The 16787-nt window shown below is 45.8% G+C and overlaps 2 protein-coding genes across 3 annotated transcripts in view; one reads left to right on the forward strand and one right to left on the reverse strand.

The window, feature by feature from the left end:
• The window catches only part of SNF8 (SNF8 subunit of ESCRT-II), a 110010-nt gene extending 95457 nt beyond the window's left edge, over positions 1 to 14553 (forward strand). Inside the window, exons 7-8 of the mRNA XM_086924244.1 lie at positions 13794 to 13868; positions 14170 to 14553. Of these exons, the coding sequence (XP_086780370.1) occupies positions 13794 to 13868; positions 14170 to 14307 (213 nt within the window). The 3' untranslated portion in view covers positions 14308 to 14553. The remainder of the gene's footprint in view (positions 1 to 13793; positions 13869 to 14169) is intronic.
• Positions 14510 to 16787, reverse strand: part of UBE2Z (ubiquitin conjugating enzyme E2 Z) — a 92213-nt gene continuing 89935 nt past the window's right edge. For both annotated transcript variants that reach the window (XM_086924242.1, XM_086924243.1), the window contains one exon: positions 14510 to 16630. In XM_086924242.1, coding sequence (XP_086780368.1) covers positions 16448 to 16630 — 183 coding nt within the window. In that variant the 3' untranslated portion in view covers positions 14510 to 16447. The remainder of the gene's footprint in view (positions 16631 to 16787) is intronic.

Genomic DNA, 16787 nt, shown 5'->3' on the forward strand with positions numbered 1-16787 from the left:
CCCCGAGACTGCAGTATCCGCGCCAGGAGACTCATCTGGTACTGATATGTGCACTTTACAACCGTAGCTAACTATGCCATATAATACACCCCTTTCCTCACACCGCTGAGAGGCTGGCCTAATTCCTCTAACGGACTCCTTAACTCTCCCTCAGAAGTTCTGGCTTTGGTTGCCCAAGTTAGAACAACTGTGTATGGGAAGGGCATGTTCGGTGATTGCTGCAAAACCTTAGAACCGTCTCCCTGCAATCTATTACTGATCAAACACTTCCTCAAAAGTTAACTTATTTGTTCATGTATCTGTGTTCTAGTAAGTTCTTTCATCATTTATGACCCTCTTTAACTTTTGCATCAGTAGAGGGCAAATATGCTGACACTGTGTATAATGCACTTAATAAGTACCCTTTTCCATCCTGTGTCCTGTCATCCCCATTAAGGAAGCACACTACATCACTGATGTACAGGAGAAAGATGTAGGTCAAATGAAGCACGATGACTGGGCAGCAGTCCAAATGTATACAAGGAAGTCTGTGTTCATGCTCTTGCAGATAAAGGTACTTAATGAATATACTACACCAGGGAATGGCTGGAGAAATTTGGCCTACGCAGAGAAACAGCTGCTTGCAGGGCTTGGGACTTATATACCCTATGGAACTTATATATCCTATGGAACTTATGTATCCTATGGAACTTATGTATCCTATGGAACTTATGTATCCTATGGAACTTATGTATCCTATGGGACTTATATATCCTATGGCACTTCACACCTGTATTCAAGTATTCTGGATTCAAAAAATGACCAGTTTATCTGGGGTGCTGGCTTTTCCCTTTGATCTGCCTGCTGTGACTTGCCTCGTTGGGCTTATGGATAGGTGAGACAGCCTCAAAATGCAGGTTATAGTGACACTGCTTTACTGGTTGTCAAAAGAGATATTATAGGACTCGGTTGGGGGGGGGGGGTTGAAGAATTCTGACATTGTTGATTGGTTTAAGAACATGGACTAGTGCATGATGCCACAAAACAAATAGTACCAAAAAAAAACACTGGATTGCCACAAAAGTTTGGGAACTTTTAGGGCCCATTGCAAAAACGTCAGGGATTTTGAAATGTACGAGTGGGCAATAAGACAAAGAGAACTAGGTAAACAGCCGGTAGATGACAACCCACGGGCCCAACCGAGACTGCACTGCACTGCAGAGGCCAACCAAGTGGATCAAGGCACTGTGGATTGTATTAGCAGGAGAAGCCAAGTGCAAAGACAGACTTATGAGAGGATCCACTCTTGAACAGATGGGCGCAATCACCGATCTGGATTCAATTTAAGCATCTGATGATGTGATTGAAAAGGTTTTCTTTTCCTGGTAATTGTCTGCATTTTTATGTTTCAATACTTAACACCTTGGCTGCTAGGCGTTTTCCCCCCCTGTGCTGGAAATTGCTCTTACTATGTATTCATGACGAGCTCAGCTCGTCATCAGCACAGCTCAACTGTGCATCATGACGAGCTGAGCTCGTCATCAGCATCGAAAGGGTTAATCATAGCGCACTTTTAAACTTTTTAGAGAAGTGTGCATATTTTTATAACATGTTATTTGATACACAGCCATAAAACCCTTTTAACAATTTTTTTCCAGGAATTTTTTTCAACATTTGCCCCAGGCACCAAGTATCCAGTGGTTACTAGCCTTAACATAGTCCATGATTTTTCTCCCCCTGCCTAGAGCCTTTGGCTGTGCCCTGTACATATAGGCATTATCCGTGCAGGATTATCAAACTAGTTCTTCCCAATGAAAAAAAGTCCGCATTTTGTCCTCGACAATCACTCGCTGCTTATTAACTCTTCGCTTGTTAAAGCGTACTCTAAACAGGGGTTCACTTGTGGGGGAAGCAGGCCTTTTACAGGATTCATTCTCACTTTTTGCCCCTATTTTGACTATTAGGCACTGATGTAATGAATACCTTCAGCCCTGCTAACCAGGACGCAGTTCATGTGCTTTGATCCTTAAAATTGTATCTGTTTGTCTTGTCCCCAGTTGTTATATCTCAACTTAGTTGTAAGTCCAGCGTATATGGCGTCGGGGGTACCTAAGGCCTGTAGGATGGAGTGGCACTCCTAGATTGCAGCACTAGTTGTGTCACCACGAGTACAAGGTAAAACCTGGCTCCCAATTTGCCCCTGTGATTCTGCTTCTACCATAGGTACTGTGGGAGGATAGGGCACCTCTAATCCATATTGCCTAATGTAGGAAGCGGTCTCTCTCTATATAGTGCACCAAAACGAGATACACTGTGCAGAGAGTCCAGGCAAACCTTATTAATTTAGAGGCAAAAATGATAACACTAAATGCTCTCTTTTGTGATAGTGTGGGTGAGCGGTTTAGGCTCATTAGAGGGTAGTGCTAAGCATTTGTTGACTATGGGGGAGTATAGGAGGATACTGCTGTTTTGGTGCCGGAGGACTACAGGGGAGCTCCTCTACTCCCAGGGAGATTGCTGGCAATTTGTGAAGGGTTGGCAGTCTACTGGGGTTGTTGGTAGAGGCTCAGCGGCAGGACGAGTGTGTCTTCACGATTGTCGTGACTTTGCAGGCAGGCAGGGGTTGGTGCCAAAAAGTCCACAGCAAGTCTTCAGTTATTTATTCTCCTCTGGGTCCATCGAATCGGAGTTCCTGACATCAGGGGTTCCACCTAACTACTTAACATAGGGGTGTCAAAGAAGCGACGGGTGGAAGCCAATGGGCTACTCCCCTTTAGGGTGGCTACACCCCCCATATGACCACTTCCTGAGGGAAGTGGGCACAGCCTTGCCCCAGTGAACCACATTCCGCCAAAACCAAGATCTTTGAGTTTTAGTGTTCACATCTAGTACCCCTCGTTAAGTGTGAAATTGACCGGATAGTGAACACGCCTCCAGACTTGCTAATTTTCCTGCCTGCTCTGGTGCAACATGGGCCTGGGGTAGGAGGTGGCATTTCCCATATCTGGGGGAGCCTGGGTCACATATCAAAGGCAGCAGAAGCTTTTGAAGCCCCCTGCATTTATATGCTGATTATTAGCCTGGCTGCTTGGAGGAGGTGACCTGCAGGGATCAGAAACCTGTCAGTGGTAGCAGGTTGGTCTACACCATTCAGTCAGCCAGCACCCTAGAGGTTGGTAGGTTTTCATGGGGTACTGTTAAGGTACCCTGTGGCTGCATGTATAAATAAATACATCACTGGAATCAGTGTGTGGGTTTATTAATATGAGATGTTTGATACCAACCATCTTTGGTTTTAGTGAAGCCATCAAAGAGATGGGGAACTCATAATCATCAGTGCCCAGTATAAATACTCAATATGGCTTCCCTGTTCACTGGCAATGTCCAAGAATCGACTTGAACATCACAGAAGCATATGTGCTTGTCCAGATATATCCTCACATTTAATATAAAGAACCCTGCCGTAGGGCTGTAAGGCCTGCTGTAGGGATGACTTGCATATATTGCATGCAGTGTGGCACACAGAAGGTGTGCTATGTCATGTCTTTACTTTTGTCTGCACCATGGCACGCAGCCTGCAATTGCAGTTTGGGTGGGGGGGGGGGGGGGGGGGGTGTCTCTTAGGGTGGGCCAATACATGCTGCACTAAGTGTAGGAAGCTGGCTCTGCATATACTATACCAAAACTATACCAAAGTGAGGTATAGTGTGCACAGAGTCCAGTGGAACCCCAAAGGTAGACAGAGATAAAAGTAGATAGCACCTTACTCTCCATTTGTGGCAGTGTGGTCGAGCAGTAAGGCTTTATCAGAGGGTAGTGTTAAGCATTTATTGTACACAATGAGCAAACTATCACACACTCAAAGACTGAACTTTAGACCAATTAGTTTTGTATAAAAATATAATTTGTTATTTTATTTCCTAGAACCAAGCAAGCTTGGCCCAGGTAAGGGATAAGTACTTAGCAGTAATAGTACAGTTTGGATTGCAATTGTGTATATATACTTTGATTACAGTAGAACTACTAGTAATGTAATGCTTTGAAATATTGTACATATACTTTGTATTGGCTTTTTAGCAGAATGTCAAGTAGATTACTCTTCTTACACAGTGCAGTATACCTGGATGCTGCACTGGGACATTTCCTGTAAAAAGATAAGTAAATGCGTTTTGGTTATTCTGTTACAGTTTTAGAGACTTTTATTGGTTTTCCAACTCCATACTTAAAAACTTTTCACAGAAAAACAGTCAATGTTATCCTATGGAGGAAAATAGGGTTATCGGTTCAGAGGTAAGTATTCAGTTGTGGGAGTTGGAATTCTGGGGGTAGACGCAGGGGTTATCCCCCTCCCCGGACCCCCCCCCCAGAGCTAGAGTCTGTTGGTGAACAAATCCCGTGATCACGGGAGACAGTGTCTTTTCCATTGAAGGTAGGGCAGGTCCTCTGGGTTCTTGAGGCTGCTGGCTGCAGGACACACTGGAGTTTCACTTCTGTGGGTTCAAGGTAGGGACAGGCCGGTAGGGCTGTGGCCAAGTCAGTGGACATCCTCCTTTTCTTAGCTGCGGCACAGCTGTTGGGTCCTTCTTCTTGTAGTTTCTTGTCTGAGGAAGCAAGGTTAAGGGGTACCCCTAAATACTAGATTTAGGGATGTTTCAGGTAGGTAAAAGGTTGAGACCAATGGGTACCTTCCCAGGGTTGGGTACATCCCCTTTTACGCCACCCTCCAGTGGGAGGGGGGCATAAGCCTCACCCTGGTTGCCTGGGTCACCCCATCTGCAAGAAGGCGGGACTGCGAGTTGTGCTTCACCTCCCCTCCCCCACCTGAGGGGTTAGGTCGGAAGAGGTGGGCACACCTTCCATTCCTCACTTGGTTTTCCCGCCGGTTCTCCTGCCCAAAGTGGGGGTCAGAACCGGTGGTGACCAATTGCTGGAAGCAGCAAAAGGCCTGGGGAAGTTCACAAAGGAGGCAAGCCTTTGAAGCTTTCCCTTCGTGGACCCTGCCCATCCTGGGGAAGGAGGCTTGGCACCTCGTCCCAGGATGTGCATTGTTTCATATTCCCTAGAACAGCAGGCTCTCGACCCAGGGGTCCAGGAACATGTCTGGTGGTGGCAGCTGAAAGCAGCCCATCAGCCTGGACAATTGTGGTAGGTAGTTTTTCAGGGGCCATTAGAGATGCCCTCTGTGTGCATTTTTCATGAAATGCCCCACAGGCATCAGTGTGGGTTTAATGTGCTGAGAAGTTTGATACCAATCTTCCCAGTTTTCAGTGCTGCCATTATGGTACTGTGGAGTTCGTAATGACAAACTCCTAGCACCATATACTCCTAATGGCAGCACTGCACTTACAATGTCTAAGAATTGACTTACACACTGTAGGGGTACAGGGCTCATTCACCTGTACTCTCACCACTGATCTATGTCAGGGCAGTGGGTTGTAGGCATGGTACACAGGGGTGTGTGCCATGTAGACTCTTCACTTTGTTCTGAACCAAAACACGCAGCCTGCAAAGGCAATGTGTGAGGGTAGAAGACCTCTAAGGGTGGAACAATAAGTGCTGCAGCCCTTAGAGGCCATCCCTGGTCACAGTGCCCTGTGTACCTGTGGTACCATTTACCAGGGACCGACCTGTGGCCAGTGTGTGCCAATTGGGTTTGGTCTTCAGTGCAGTTTTAGGGAGAGAATATAGGCCCTGGGTACCTGATTGGCAGGAGCCAGACCACGCTCAATCACAGCACAACAGCAAAATGTGTAGGCAACCATGCAGAAAGGGGGCACTTTCTCACACCAAGTGTGCCTCTCAGGCAGATATGCTGGCAAGCATACCCACCTGGTCCCAAAACACAAAAATCCTGTCTGGGAGGTGGTCACACCTCCCGGTGACACAATGCCTATTGTTTCACCTTCCTCTGCTCGAGCCTAGCTCAGCAGCAGGAGGGCAGAAATATGTCTCTGGTCTGCAGCAACCATTTTGTGTTGTCCAGGTCTAGAAGGTTGGCACCGGGAACACAGAGCCTAACGGAGGGCTCTTCCAGTGCTTGGAATCATACCTCCCACACCATTGGGGTGGGGGTGCGGGGGGGGGGGGCGGTGTATGATTCCAACATGTTTCATACCAAACCGGATAGGCAGTGCTTAATTTGTAAAATATGAAGTGCAGGTGCTCAAATCTTTGTCGGAGGCCACACCTACTTCTCTGGCTCCACCCACTTCCTTCATGGGCCCTGCCCACTTTCTATATGAGCTCCACCCACTTCCTCAACTGGCACTGCAAAAAGACAGATGAATTTCAGCAAAGGAGCCTTCCTCATAGTAATGTTTGATAGGAGGTTCCCCTACTACTTCTAGGAACATCCAGGCTAGTGTCCAACGCTCAATATTTCATCTGCCTCAAATCACACATGCAGTCGGTCTTAAAAAAACATAATTACCTAGCTGCAGGCGGGTTAGAAAAGCACGACATTCTGATAATACAGTGCTCTAAATGGGATTTTACAGCCACAAGAAACTCACTTAAAGAGATATCACAGAAATACTCCTCAGTCCTGAAACAACACCCAGGCGGTGTAAAATGCACTGAATGCATTGGGCTCAAATAATTAACTGTATGTCATGAGAAGCTGCAGTTAAACATACCTAATGAAGTATTTGTACAAGTCATCCACAGCCCCAGCCTGTGCCTGTACCTCCCTGAGCTGAAGATTCCTAAAATAAGAACCTCTTTCCCAGTACTGTTCTCTCCACAAGCCCAGGCTTTCCCTCCTGGCCCTGAATATTCCTGGCCTAGGAGGATCTTTCCATAGTCCCAGCCTATCGCCTCCCACAGCACTACTGTTATCAGAACACCTGTGACCTGTCCACACCCCCGGGTATGGCTCCCTCTGGCAGCTGTCCCTGTTCTAGGAACCTCTCTCCACAGTCCCATTCTGCCTCTTTTGTTGCAGCATTGTCTACTAAGAGCCTCTCTTCTCCTTCAGACCCTCTGGAGCCTGCTGCACCGCTCCGAGGAACCTCCTGCTCGCTGCCAGAAGTTTGAGGCGAACCTCTTTGCCAGGGCCGGTGCCAGCACTTCGTCCTTTAGCCTGCTGCCTGAGGTACCACCGGCTGGGCCACGGGGCTCAGCCTGGTAAGGGCTGGCCTCAGCCGCCATGACTATTTCAACAGGAGCCTGGGAAGTGGGAACAGACACCGCTGCAGGGGGTGCGTTCTCTCGAATTACGCCACCTCTCTCTAACCCCTGAGTCTCTTACTGTCTGTGACTGTGACCCAAGACCTCCTCTGTGCCACCTTAGTGGCCCTCAGACACACTGTGGTTTTGCTGGTGATGCCTCTCTGACCCCTAAGTCTAGCACTCTCTGCGACCCCCCCAGTGATGTCTCTCTGCGTGCCGTCTGCCCCCTGTGTCTAGTGGTACTGTCTGAGGCTGCGAGGCACCAGTTCTGTCCCTCTGCCCCAAGTGTGGTACTCTGTGGCCTCTGTGACGCTGCCCCTTGAGGCTGGCACTGTCTGAGGCACCAGTGTGTCCCACTATGAGTGACCCTTTCTTGTGAGCAAAATCAAGCAATGAAGACGAGGGAATCATATAGATATCAGGAATTGCACCCATTTGAGTCTAGCTGCTAATGTTTCAGATTGCTTATAAGTTATGTGTGACATTTTCATACATTCAGCGGATTTATGAGTCATTCAATGACTAAATGTGTGGCACTTTTTTGCGACCAAAATCATGCAATTAATTCAATTGAAATAGACAAATATCAGAAATCACACTCATTTGAGCAACAAGAAATTCGAACTCTGCAGCAGGTGCTTTTAAGGCGATTATTTAATTTCTAAAAAATCAGCACCCTCCACCACAAACTCAGCTTCAGTTGTGGATGAACCACATGTAACAAAGGGATCTCTGTGACAAAAGCTGCAACCCACTGAGCTATCCACATACAATACGGTTAAATGCAATACAATATGCCGGTACCAGTAGGCATATTAACCCCCTGGGCTACTCCATGGTTAAAGTAAAAACTGAAACTGCCACTAGATAAAACTCTGACCTCTCTCCAGCGGGAACATTAATTGCCTGCCTCATCTCTGATATAACAAGTCTCTTTGCACTGGGAAAATAAAGGCTGCTGCTTCATTGTGCCACTGTCAATCACGGATATTTAACACTTTTCACTAATAAATCATAAAAGCTGCTAGTTTAGAGAAAATTTCCACCTTCGATGGCCCTGCATTTACAGCACAGAGAGAAAAGGTTAGTGTGCCCATTTTCCAAGGCGCTATGCCGTGCTGGAGCCCCCTCCCCATTCTAGTAACAAACATACCAAATGTCATCAGTAGCAAATTAATAAATTAATATCTGACTTGCCCGAATCTCTTTATAGCGGCCTGTCGGAATGATCCACGGAGAGGAGCTGCTGCTGGCGTGGCACCGTGGAACTATCTTGCCTCTTCAGAGTTTGAGAGCGAGCCATGCTATCTTGCCTCAATCTGTGCCACCTGCTCTCACTATGACCCAGACTCAGCACAAGTTGGGCTCTGCCTGGACAGGGCACAGCAAAAGAACATGTGGAGGTCAGGAAGAAGTGAAGACCGGCTTCCTCCTTTAACTCTGGGCCATGCAGTAGGAGGTTTCCTGGGTGCCATGGGGCCCGGTTTGCAGACAGGAAATTGAACATCCTGCCACAGAATGCGCGCGGACCGACATGCCTCCTCTGCAACAGTGTGTCAGTGCGGGACCTGACACTACCTGGGGAACAGTAGCAGAAAGCAGGTTTGACTGCACAAGTTTAAAGAGTGTGGTATTTGATGCATTTCATTAGGAACATACTTGTCTCTGCAGAGAGCAGTTAGAGACGAGCTTACAGCATTCTCCTCAATAGTATTGTCTGGACACCGACCCTCCCGCAAGGAGAAAGTACTACTGGAAGTGTGAATCCTCCGCCCTTGCTTGCCCCTGACAACATTTCTATAAATGTAAGCAATACCGACCATTCGCAGTCACCCTGCTGTGACGCCAAATTGAGCGAGATGCTGTAGACCCGGCCCTGTAAATTAAGTGCTGGTGCAAAGCACCGGCACAAATTAGGCACTGCGGATAGGATTCGTTGCACCGTTTGAGATAGTCATCGTGTAATTACGCTGTGCCACTCTATATAATATATGGATGCCTGACTGACAACCAAGCAGAATGGACTCTGTAGGCTGCAGGGACGTTCTGCTCATACAGGGACACGCCCTCACTTAGAACCAAGCACCCTACCATCAGGATTGCCAAGGTCTGCTCTAGGGGTGACTTATAGGTTTTAAGTGCAGTGACCCTAGATATAGTAAACCTATATCTTTAATAAGAGGCGCTAGCACCAGAGTACACAGGCTGCAATGGCAGGCCTGTAGTTCCATTTTCAATGGTCTCTCATGGGTGGCATAATACATGCTTCAGCCCGTGGGAGACCTCTGGGTTAGCTATGCCCGGGTACCCTATACTAGGGACTGATAAGGTACCCCAGTATCTAATCTGGGGTGTACCCAAGTACTGATCATGACCATTTAGGGAGAAAGCAGACAGACCGATTAGCAGGATCAAACTAGTCAAATACAGCTTAGCAGCAGGCGAAAACTAGGGGTAACTAGCGATGCAGATCCTACTTTCCTACAACTGATAAGGGAACCCCTGTACTCTTAATACAGTATATTAACTTTTTGATACATCATTTAAAGAGCCAGCGTCTTACATGTGGATTAACACATCTCCTGGATCATGGATTACCAAGTTTGTCTGCCTAGGTTGACACCATTAGGATGGATAATGTTTCCTGACAACTTTTGGAATGAGTGGGAGAGGGGGAAAGGCATAAGCAAATAACTTAGACCAGCTCATCCAGAGTGCATTGCTTATGGACACCTAGAGGCAAAGCTTTGGACTTTTGTGTTTTAAAGAGTGGCTAACCGCTCCATGTTGGTGTGGACTTGTGAGTTCAGTTACTATTTGCAGACTTCTTTTGATGCATCCTGCTTAGCAAGTCCACAAAATCTGTGTCTGCCAACAGATGTATGTTGTGAACTGCCTAATTCCATACCTCCTATGCAAGTGCAGACAGTTGAAATGAGTGAGTGAGTGGCATTTGCATGTAGTACATGGCTGTTATGTTGTTCATCTGTGAGGACTGTTTTGCCCTAAAGCCATTGGGGCTAAAAGAATGAGCAAGAGCTCCAGGTAGTTGACGTGACTGCCCTGCTATTCTGAGGTCAAGGTGCCATAAACGGGTATGTGGTGGAGGCGAGTTCCCTACTCTGATTGGGGCATTTGTGGTAATGGTCACCTGCGGAAGAGGGGTAAGAAAGGCCTTTCGAACAACTAATTGTTGCTGTTCAATCATAGGTGAGCACACTGGGTTTTGGCTTTTACCAACACTGGATCCTCCAATTCTTTTGCCCATTGCCTCGGGGGCGCTCTTGATATATGTACAGCCTGGCATGTTGCACTGTGGCAATGCAAAAAGCCATCATCCTAAACAACTTCTTTAATGTCCTTATAGTAAGAGGACGTTTTATCTGAAGAAGAGGAAGCAGCTTTTGGTATACTATCACCCTTTCTTGGTTGGAGTATGCTGTCCTGGTGCAGACTTCAGGACAAGCCATAGGAAGGACGTGGGTCATTTTGGCATTGTGGTGAATCCTAATCTATGGAGTAGGGACACAGATGTTTGATTGTGTGCATGACTGTTCTTGATGAGCCAGTCATTTAGATACGGAAACATGCGACTGACGTTTCTGAGCGGATTTGTGGCCTAACTAGAACCTCTGAATACCCTTGGAACTCTAGTGACCCCCTAAGAGTTGCACCTTGAACTGGTAGGGTTGGCCACTTACTACGAGGCAGGCGTTCTACTAATGGGCTGGATGAATGGGGAGGTGGAATTAGGTGTCTAAAGTCTAGCGCTGTAATGAAGTCAGAGCAGTGGGGATGATATCCTGCTGTGTGGTTATGTAAAAGTGCTGCTGGATGTAGTGGTTGAGAACTAGCTCAAGGAACTTGAGCTTCTTGGTCAAGGTAGAACACAACTTTGCCATGCTTGTGTGTGGGCACCATATCCTCGGCCCCTTTAGGTAGTAGCACCTGTGCCTCTTCCTTGAGCAGCTAAAGACTATCTGGGCTGAGGACGTGGCATTGAGGCAGACAGTTTGGCGGCATGATGTGGAACTCTAGGCAGTACCCATCTGTTGAGGGAATTGCCTTTCATTATGGAAGGGAAGTAATTTGTTTGATGCTGAGGAGCCCCAGTTGCAGGCAACTTGTGAGGGGGCTACTTCCTGAAACGACTTCTGTTTCAATGCCCTGTCTTTTTTTTTGCAGGGATGTGTAATTTTATGAAATATTTTGTTGTTCTAGGAACCGGATGCTTCTGACATCTACAGGTCACTTTTGGTGCCATAAAGATAAGTGACTAATTAGAGCAGCACACTTATGTCAGAGCTCTCCAAACAGCCTGATTATGTTATGGCTCTTATCAGGCTTTGGATATTAGCTGTGCTTTGATTTTGGCTCCTTTCTGCAAATTGGCATGCATGCATTTTAAATCGAGAGGAAACAGCAGTTTGAGTTGGAAAACCCTGTAGTATGTGCACAACCCAACATGCTCAGAGGCATTCGCCAGCTCCTCTCTAACACCTTACGACACTGGGAAACTTCAGATTTGTTTTTAACAACGGCAGTGGTGGGTAAAAAATTTTTTTATAAAAGGAGGGGGTGTTCAGCAGATTTTCGCTTCTCATTGTTTTTTGCTAACGTGTGTACACATTTTTATTCTGGAACCACTATCAGTTATTCAAGCGGAGCTCAACCTTCCAGTGCTCTATCAAATATTAAAAGCTGTAGTATTAATGATATATTTACATATTTGAACAAAATGTACACACCTTTAGAGGCAACCACTCTTTTCACAGTGTGCTGCAGCAGGTTGGGCTTGTCAAGTGGACATAATAGACATGAAAATGTGTTGTCTTCAAGCTCAGGCGATAGGAATTCCACAAGGAGTTGTTAACATAAGGCACTTCTTTGTCTGAACAGTCCTCCAGGCATAGAATGAGCAGGAATTGTTTTTGATGTCACTGGGATAAAAGTCTCAGGCTGCTCCCAAAGAATCAGAGTTAGAACATGTCGGTCTTTGAGCTGGCACTGGACTATCTGAACCTGATGGTGAAACAAAACAATCTAAGGTGGAAACATCCTGGTACATTGTGGACTAGGGGAGGAATCATACCAAACCTTGTGACTCAAAACTTCAGATAAAAACAAGTTGCAAATTCCGTGCCCAACACTGGATAGGTGGACTATGAAGAGCATGCGTATCTACAGTGATAAATGCTACAAACATATTGTTACTTAAAGCCAAGTACCTTTACATTGTTCTCCTGGTGTGCAATGCTTTGAGGCTCAGTACCTTCTGGGTGTGGTTAAGCACCCTGGCATCCCAAAAAATCCAAATGATTCCAGTTAACTGAACACTAACAACATTTGGGATGCTCCACACGCCTAGTTTTAATTGAACAAAGTTTGTAGGGCAGCAAAACTAAAGCTACTGGCAACTCTCCCAAGCTAAGCAGATGGTCCTAGCTCCATTTAAGTGGGCATTCAGGGGGGCGCGCACACACATTGGGCTTCAGGAACGGGGAGCACACCTTAATTCCTCTTAGTGCTCATCTTCCCCATGCCTCATAACATTAGTGCAATGGTCAGTTTTTAATCCCTCCTCACAACTTACTCTTTACTGCAGGTTGCTTAACTGTGGGTTGCCATTTTTTAGACAGTGCTCCTCTGGGCACAATCGTTCCACAACAGTTTGCTTCTCTCATGGACAGGGTCCAGCTGCACATTTTGCAGAATTCGGGATTCCCCATCTTTGATGGGAAGTCCAATAATCCATCCATGTAGCTTGAAGATTACTTGGTTACTCTTTTGTGGGCTAACCTTCCATGCTAGCACAATGGCCTGGGGGATTCGATCCAGTTTTTATCCCTGGCCTGCGGACTTAAATGTGAATTCTACAGCCTTGCTCTGTTTTTGGGTGTTTCAGGGAAGATAGTATGTTTAAAACGGGCTGCCAAGGCACAGCCATTTGTTATGAATATTTGGCAGGTAAGATGGAAAACAGTGGCACAATAGGAGGCCTTTCATTCCTAACTGCTACACAAAACGTCTGAAGCACTCTAGGGGAGAGGTTAGGAGCACCGCCTCAGCTTCTAAAGAACATTCGTCTCCAATCACTACAGCATGGCTCACTTCCAAGAGTACTCTGTGTGTTCCAGGGCCTTCCTACAGACTAAATCTGTCTAGGTCACCTTCAGTCTTCATTTTATCAGCCAACCACACACAGTGGTTTCAAGATTGATTCCTGTCCTCATATAATCAAGCACAACACACCTACTCACTACTTCATACATGAAGTGTCGACATGCAGTCTCCATTCATGTCCCACATGGATGGGGGTAAGGACTAGCTTGAGAACTAGCAGTACCTTTAAAACAGGAAAGGCTACTAAGTATTTCTACCCTTCAACCCTCCCTCCGAGCGAACAGATAAAAGGGGCTGGATTCTAATTAGATAAGTTGTCCCTGATCATCACTAGATTTCCATTCTAGTAACCTCCAGTGAATCCTTCAAAATTACACTGCAACCGAAAGCCACCTTTATTGTAGAACTGCTGATCTAATGCATTGCAAGTGGCAAGATTATACAGATGTACATCAATTTTTCATTGAAGCAAGTAAATTGTATGCCATTAACTAGTTTAATTGTTTCTATTTCAATTTCAGAAAAAAGGATTCGTAACAGTCAATGAAATAAAAACCAGTTTAAAGTGGGAAACTGAAAGAGCCAATCACGTGTTGGTAAGTATCGCAAGGAGTTCCAAAATGCTTGATAATGAGATCTGAACTTCTGACCAGATTAATGCAGACGCTAGCATTGAGCATTTAACTCAATCTGTATGGCTATGTGTGACATAGCTTAAACGCCACTGGGCAGAGTGGCAATCCCACTTTACTTTTTAAATGAATAATGAAAAGCAAATAAAGAAAAGATGTACACACAGGTGCATGTGTTACTGTTCAAACATGTTTAAGTCCTAGATGTTTTCATAGGTGCCCTTGGTTTTCAGATGCTAAATACCTCTTTTCCTCTCTCAAACAGGAACATTTACTGAAGGAAGGCCTGGCTTGGTTGGATTTACAAGCACCAGGAGGGTCCCATTACTGGTTCCCAGCATTATTTGCAGACCTCTACAGCCAAGAAATAACTCCAGAGGAAGCTAAAGAAGCCATTCCCTGAGTCGGATGCAAGACCGTATCTGAATATAACCACATCAGAAACACATAAACGAGAACTTATCCAGGAGAGTGTGTGGGAACATTGTCCTGCCTCCCTGGTTTAATCTTCAGGGTGATTTTGTAGTGAAGTAACGGGCTGCAAGCCAAAGACTGCATAAAAAGACACGTGTCCGGATACTAGCAAAACAAACACACAGCATAGGTTTTCGTTTATGTACAATTTATTAACATGTTGTTTTCACAAAAACATCTTTGTAGGTGTTGTTTCTCGCTTCCAACAAGGAGGTGTATCTTACCTTTACATCAAAGCTGGTTCTGTGGATTGTCTCTAGTGGAAACGCTTAGAAAGGGAGTACACTCATGACAGCCAAGGAAAGGGGAAAGACAAATTCTGCCATGCACCAAGCAAGTAAGGTGCCTAGCTGTGAGCGGAAAGTGCATGTTTTGTTAGCCACCACAAGGGAATTTTACAACTTCAAGTTTACTATGTTGAAATAATAGCCATCAATTCCTGCTACCTTTCACATTCCTTAATCTAAAGCAGGCCTCTACAGGGTGGACTGGATCACTTGCTGATCCACTTTACCCCCCCCCCCACCCAATATGTTTAATTGCACACTGGTGAAAGGTACTGCACCATGGTGCATAGGATCAGCTAAGTTGTCTGCTTCAAAGTGACAGACACATGGCAACTAAACCGCCTAGGAATTTCCTTTACATGCCAACCCTGAATTCTGAAAGTCGAGGTTGCAACACGGTCTCAAAGGACTGCTTCCACAGCCCAAAAGCAAGTAAACTAATGTGACAAAAAAACTCTGAAGAGAGGCAGGCAACTTCAAAAGAATGATTGCTGTACATTTTTCGAGTTAGTGGCTAATGGCATTTTAACAAAGTAAAGGGGCCAGGTGCACACCAGGTCTTGACATATAGAAATGCATAGAAAAGTAATTGCGTGTGTTCTATTTTAGAATAGTTCCTTGTTATCCACACACACAGTGGTAATTTATTCCCCTCACCTAACAGATGGGTTTACGATTCAGAGTTTATAGACTAGACTTATTTAGTTAAAAACCATTTGCACTCTCAACAAACCAATGTGGTCCTGTCCCCTTGTATTCAGTGATGCAGTCTTCCTATAAGCCAGAAAGAAGATTGTTAAATAAAAACATTACACTGTAGCTTCCATAACACTTGCAAGAAAAAGAATATGCGTAAAAAGAGGTAATAGCTCGGTTGGGAGAAGTTGGAGTACACTTTCTTCAAGACTGGCATCACAGTGGGTAAGCCTAGAGTGCCATCCCATGTAAAACACCACGTACCTCAGACCGCCAGCATAGGTCTAATAAAGAACCTCCTACTGTACCCTAGAAGGCATTCTCCCATTTATATGAAAGAAATGGTGGGGTGGGCTATTGTGACCACAAGCATCCCGGCCACGAAAGTTTAGTGCAGTAGTTGGAACAAACAAATACAAAAAAGTCAACATATCTGCGAGTGACTTGGCTCTTCTGGTGCATGGTCTACCGTTTGTGATGGCTGCAGAAAATGCAGCTATTTTTAATAAAAGCAAAGTTAATTGTAAGGCGCACCGTAGCTCAGCTCTCTAAAGAACATGTGCCAATCGATCTCCCCCTCCCCCACTATTTCTTGTCCCATACTCGCCTCAATAGTGCCCATATCGTCCTTAGAATGCCAAATCTTTGGTCTGTCTAAAGCAGGGACCTTTACCTGGGGTGCCACCGGTGACAGTAAGAACCTAACTTCATACCCTTATGGTCCATTTTGGTACCAGACCTGGACTTCTGCTCAAAAACACCATACAGCACTGCGTGCCTTTGATCACATCAGATAAAATTGGTCTAAAGAATCCATACGCTGTAATCCCAGGTCCTGCTTCCAATAGTCTGTTCTTTTAAAACTGATGAGAGCATGGTTACCTTCTGGTAGTTAAAAGATCTGAAGGTGTCTGCAACCAAACGGAAATAGGGTTTGTGGAAGAGACGCACAGTTATTTCTTCCCAAAAGCTCACACCGGGCCAGTCTTGGCCGCTGGATAGTCATGTGCTCTTCCGAGTGGTTGAAGTGGAAGTCCAGCCTCCGGAGGTGCTCCATTCCTGGGGCTTAAGGATACCGACATCCCTCTACGGCTTCGAGCACTCCTGTGTGTCAGTCTGTGTGTCAGTCTCTGTCTCCGAGGAGCTGCTCTCAGAGTCTATGTCCATGTTCTCCTGGTGATGCTTCTCCTGTACCTTTTGTCGAATGGCTTGCAGGCGGATTAGTAAGGACTGGTAGTCGAAGTGCCCTCGTTTTTCACCAAAGGGGTCCTGTAACACAAGCAACTTAATTAGCAGATTGGCCTAGTTTAGCCGTTACAAGCAAACCATAACATAAGCTGCACTACAATACAATCTTTCAAAAACATTCACATCAAAAGCCAAAAAACGGCTCTGTAATGCTACCTGAATGAAGAATCCCTCTGAA

This window comes from Lissotriton vulgaris, chromosome 5, assembly GCF_964263255.1.
Source record: "Lissotriton vulgaris chromosome 5, aLisVul1.2, whole genome shotgun sequence".
NCBI lineage: Eukaryota > Metazoa > Chordata > Amphibia > Caudata > Salamandridae > Lissotriton > Lissotriton vulgaris.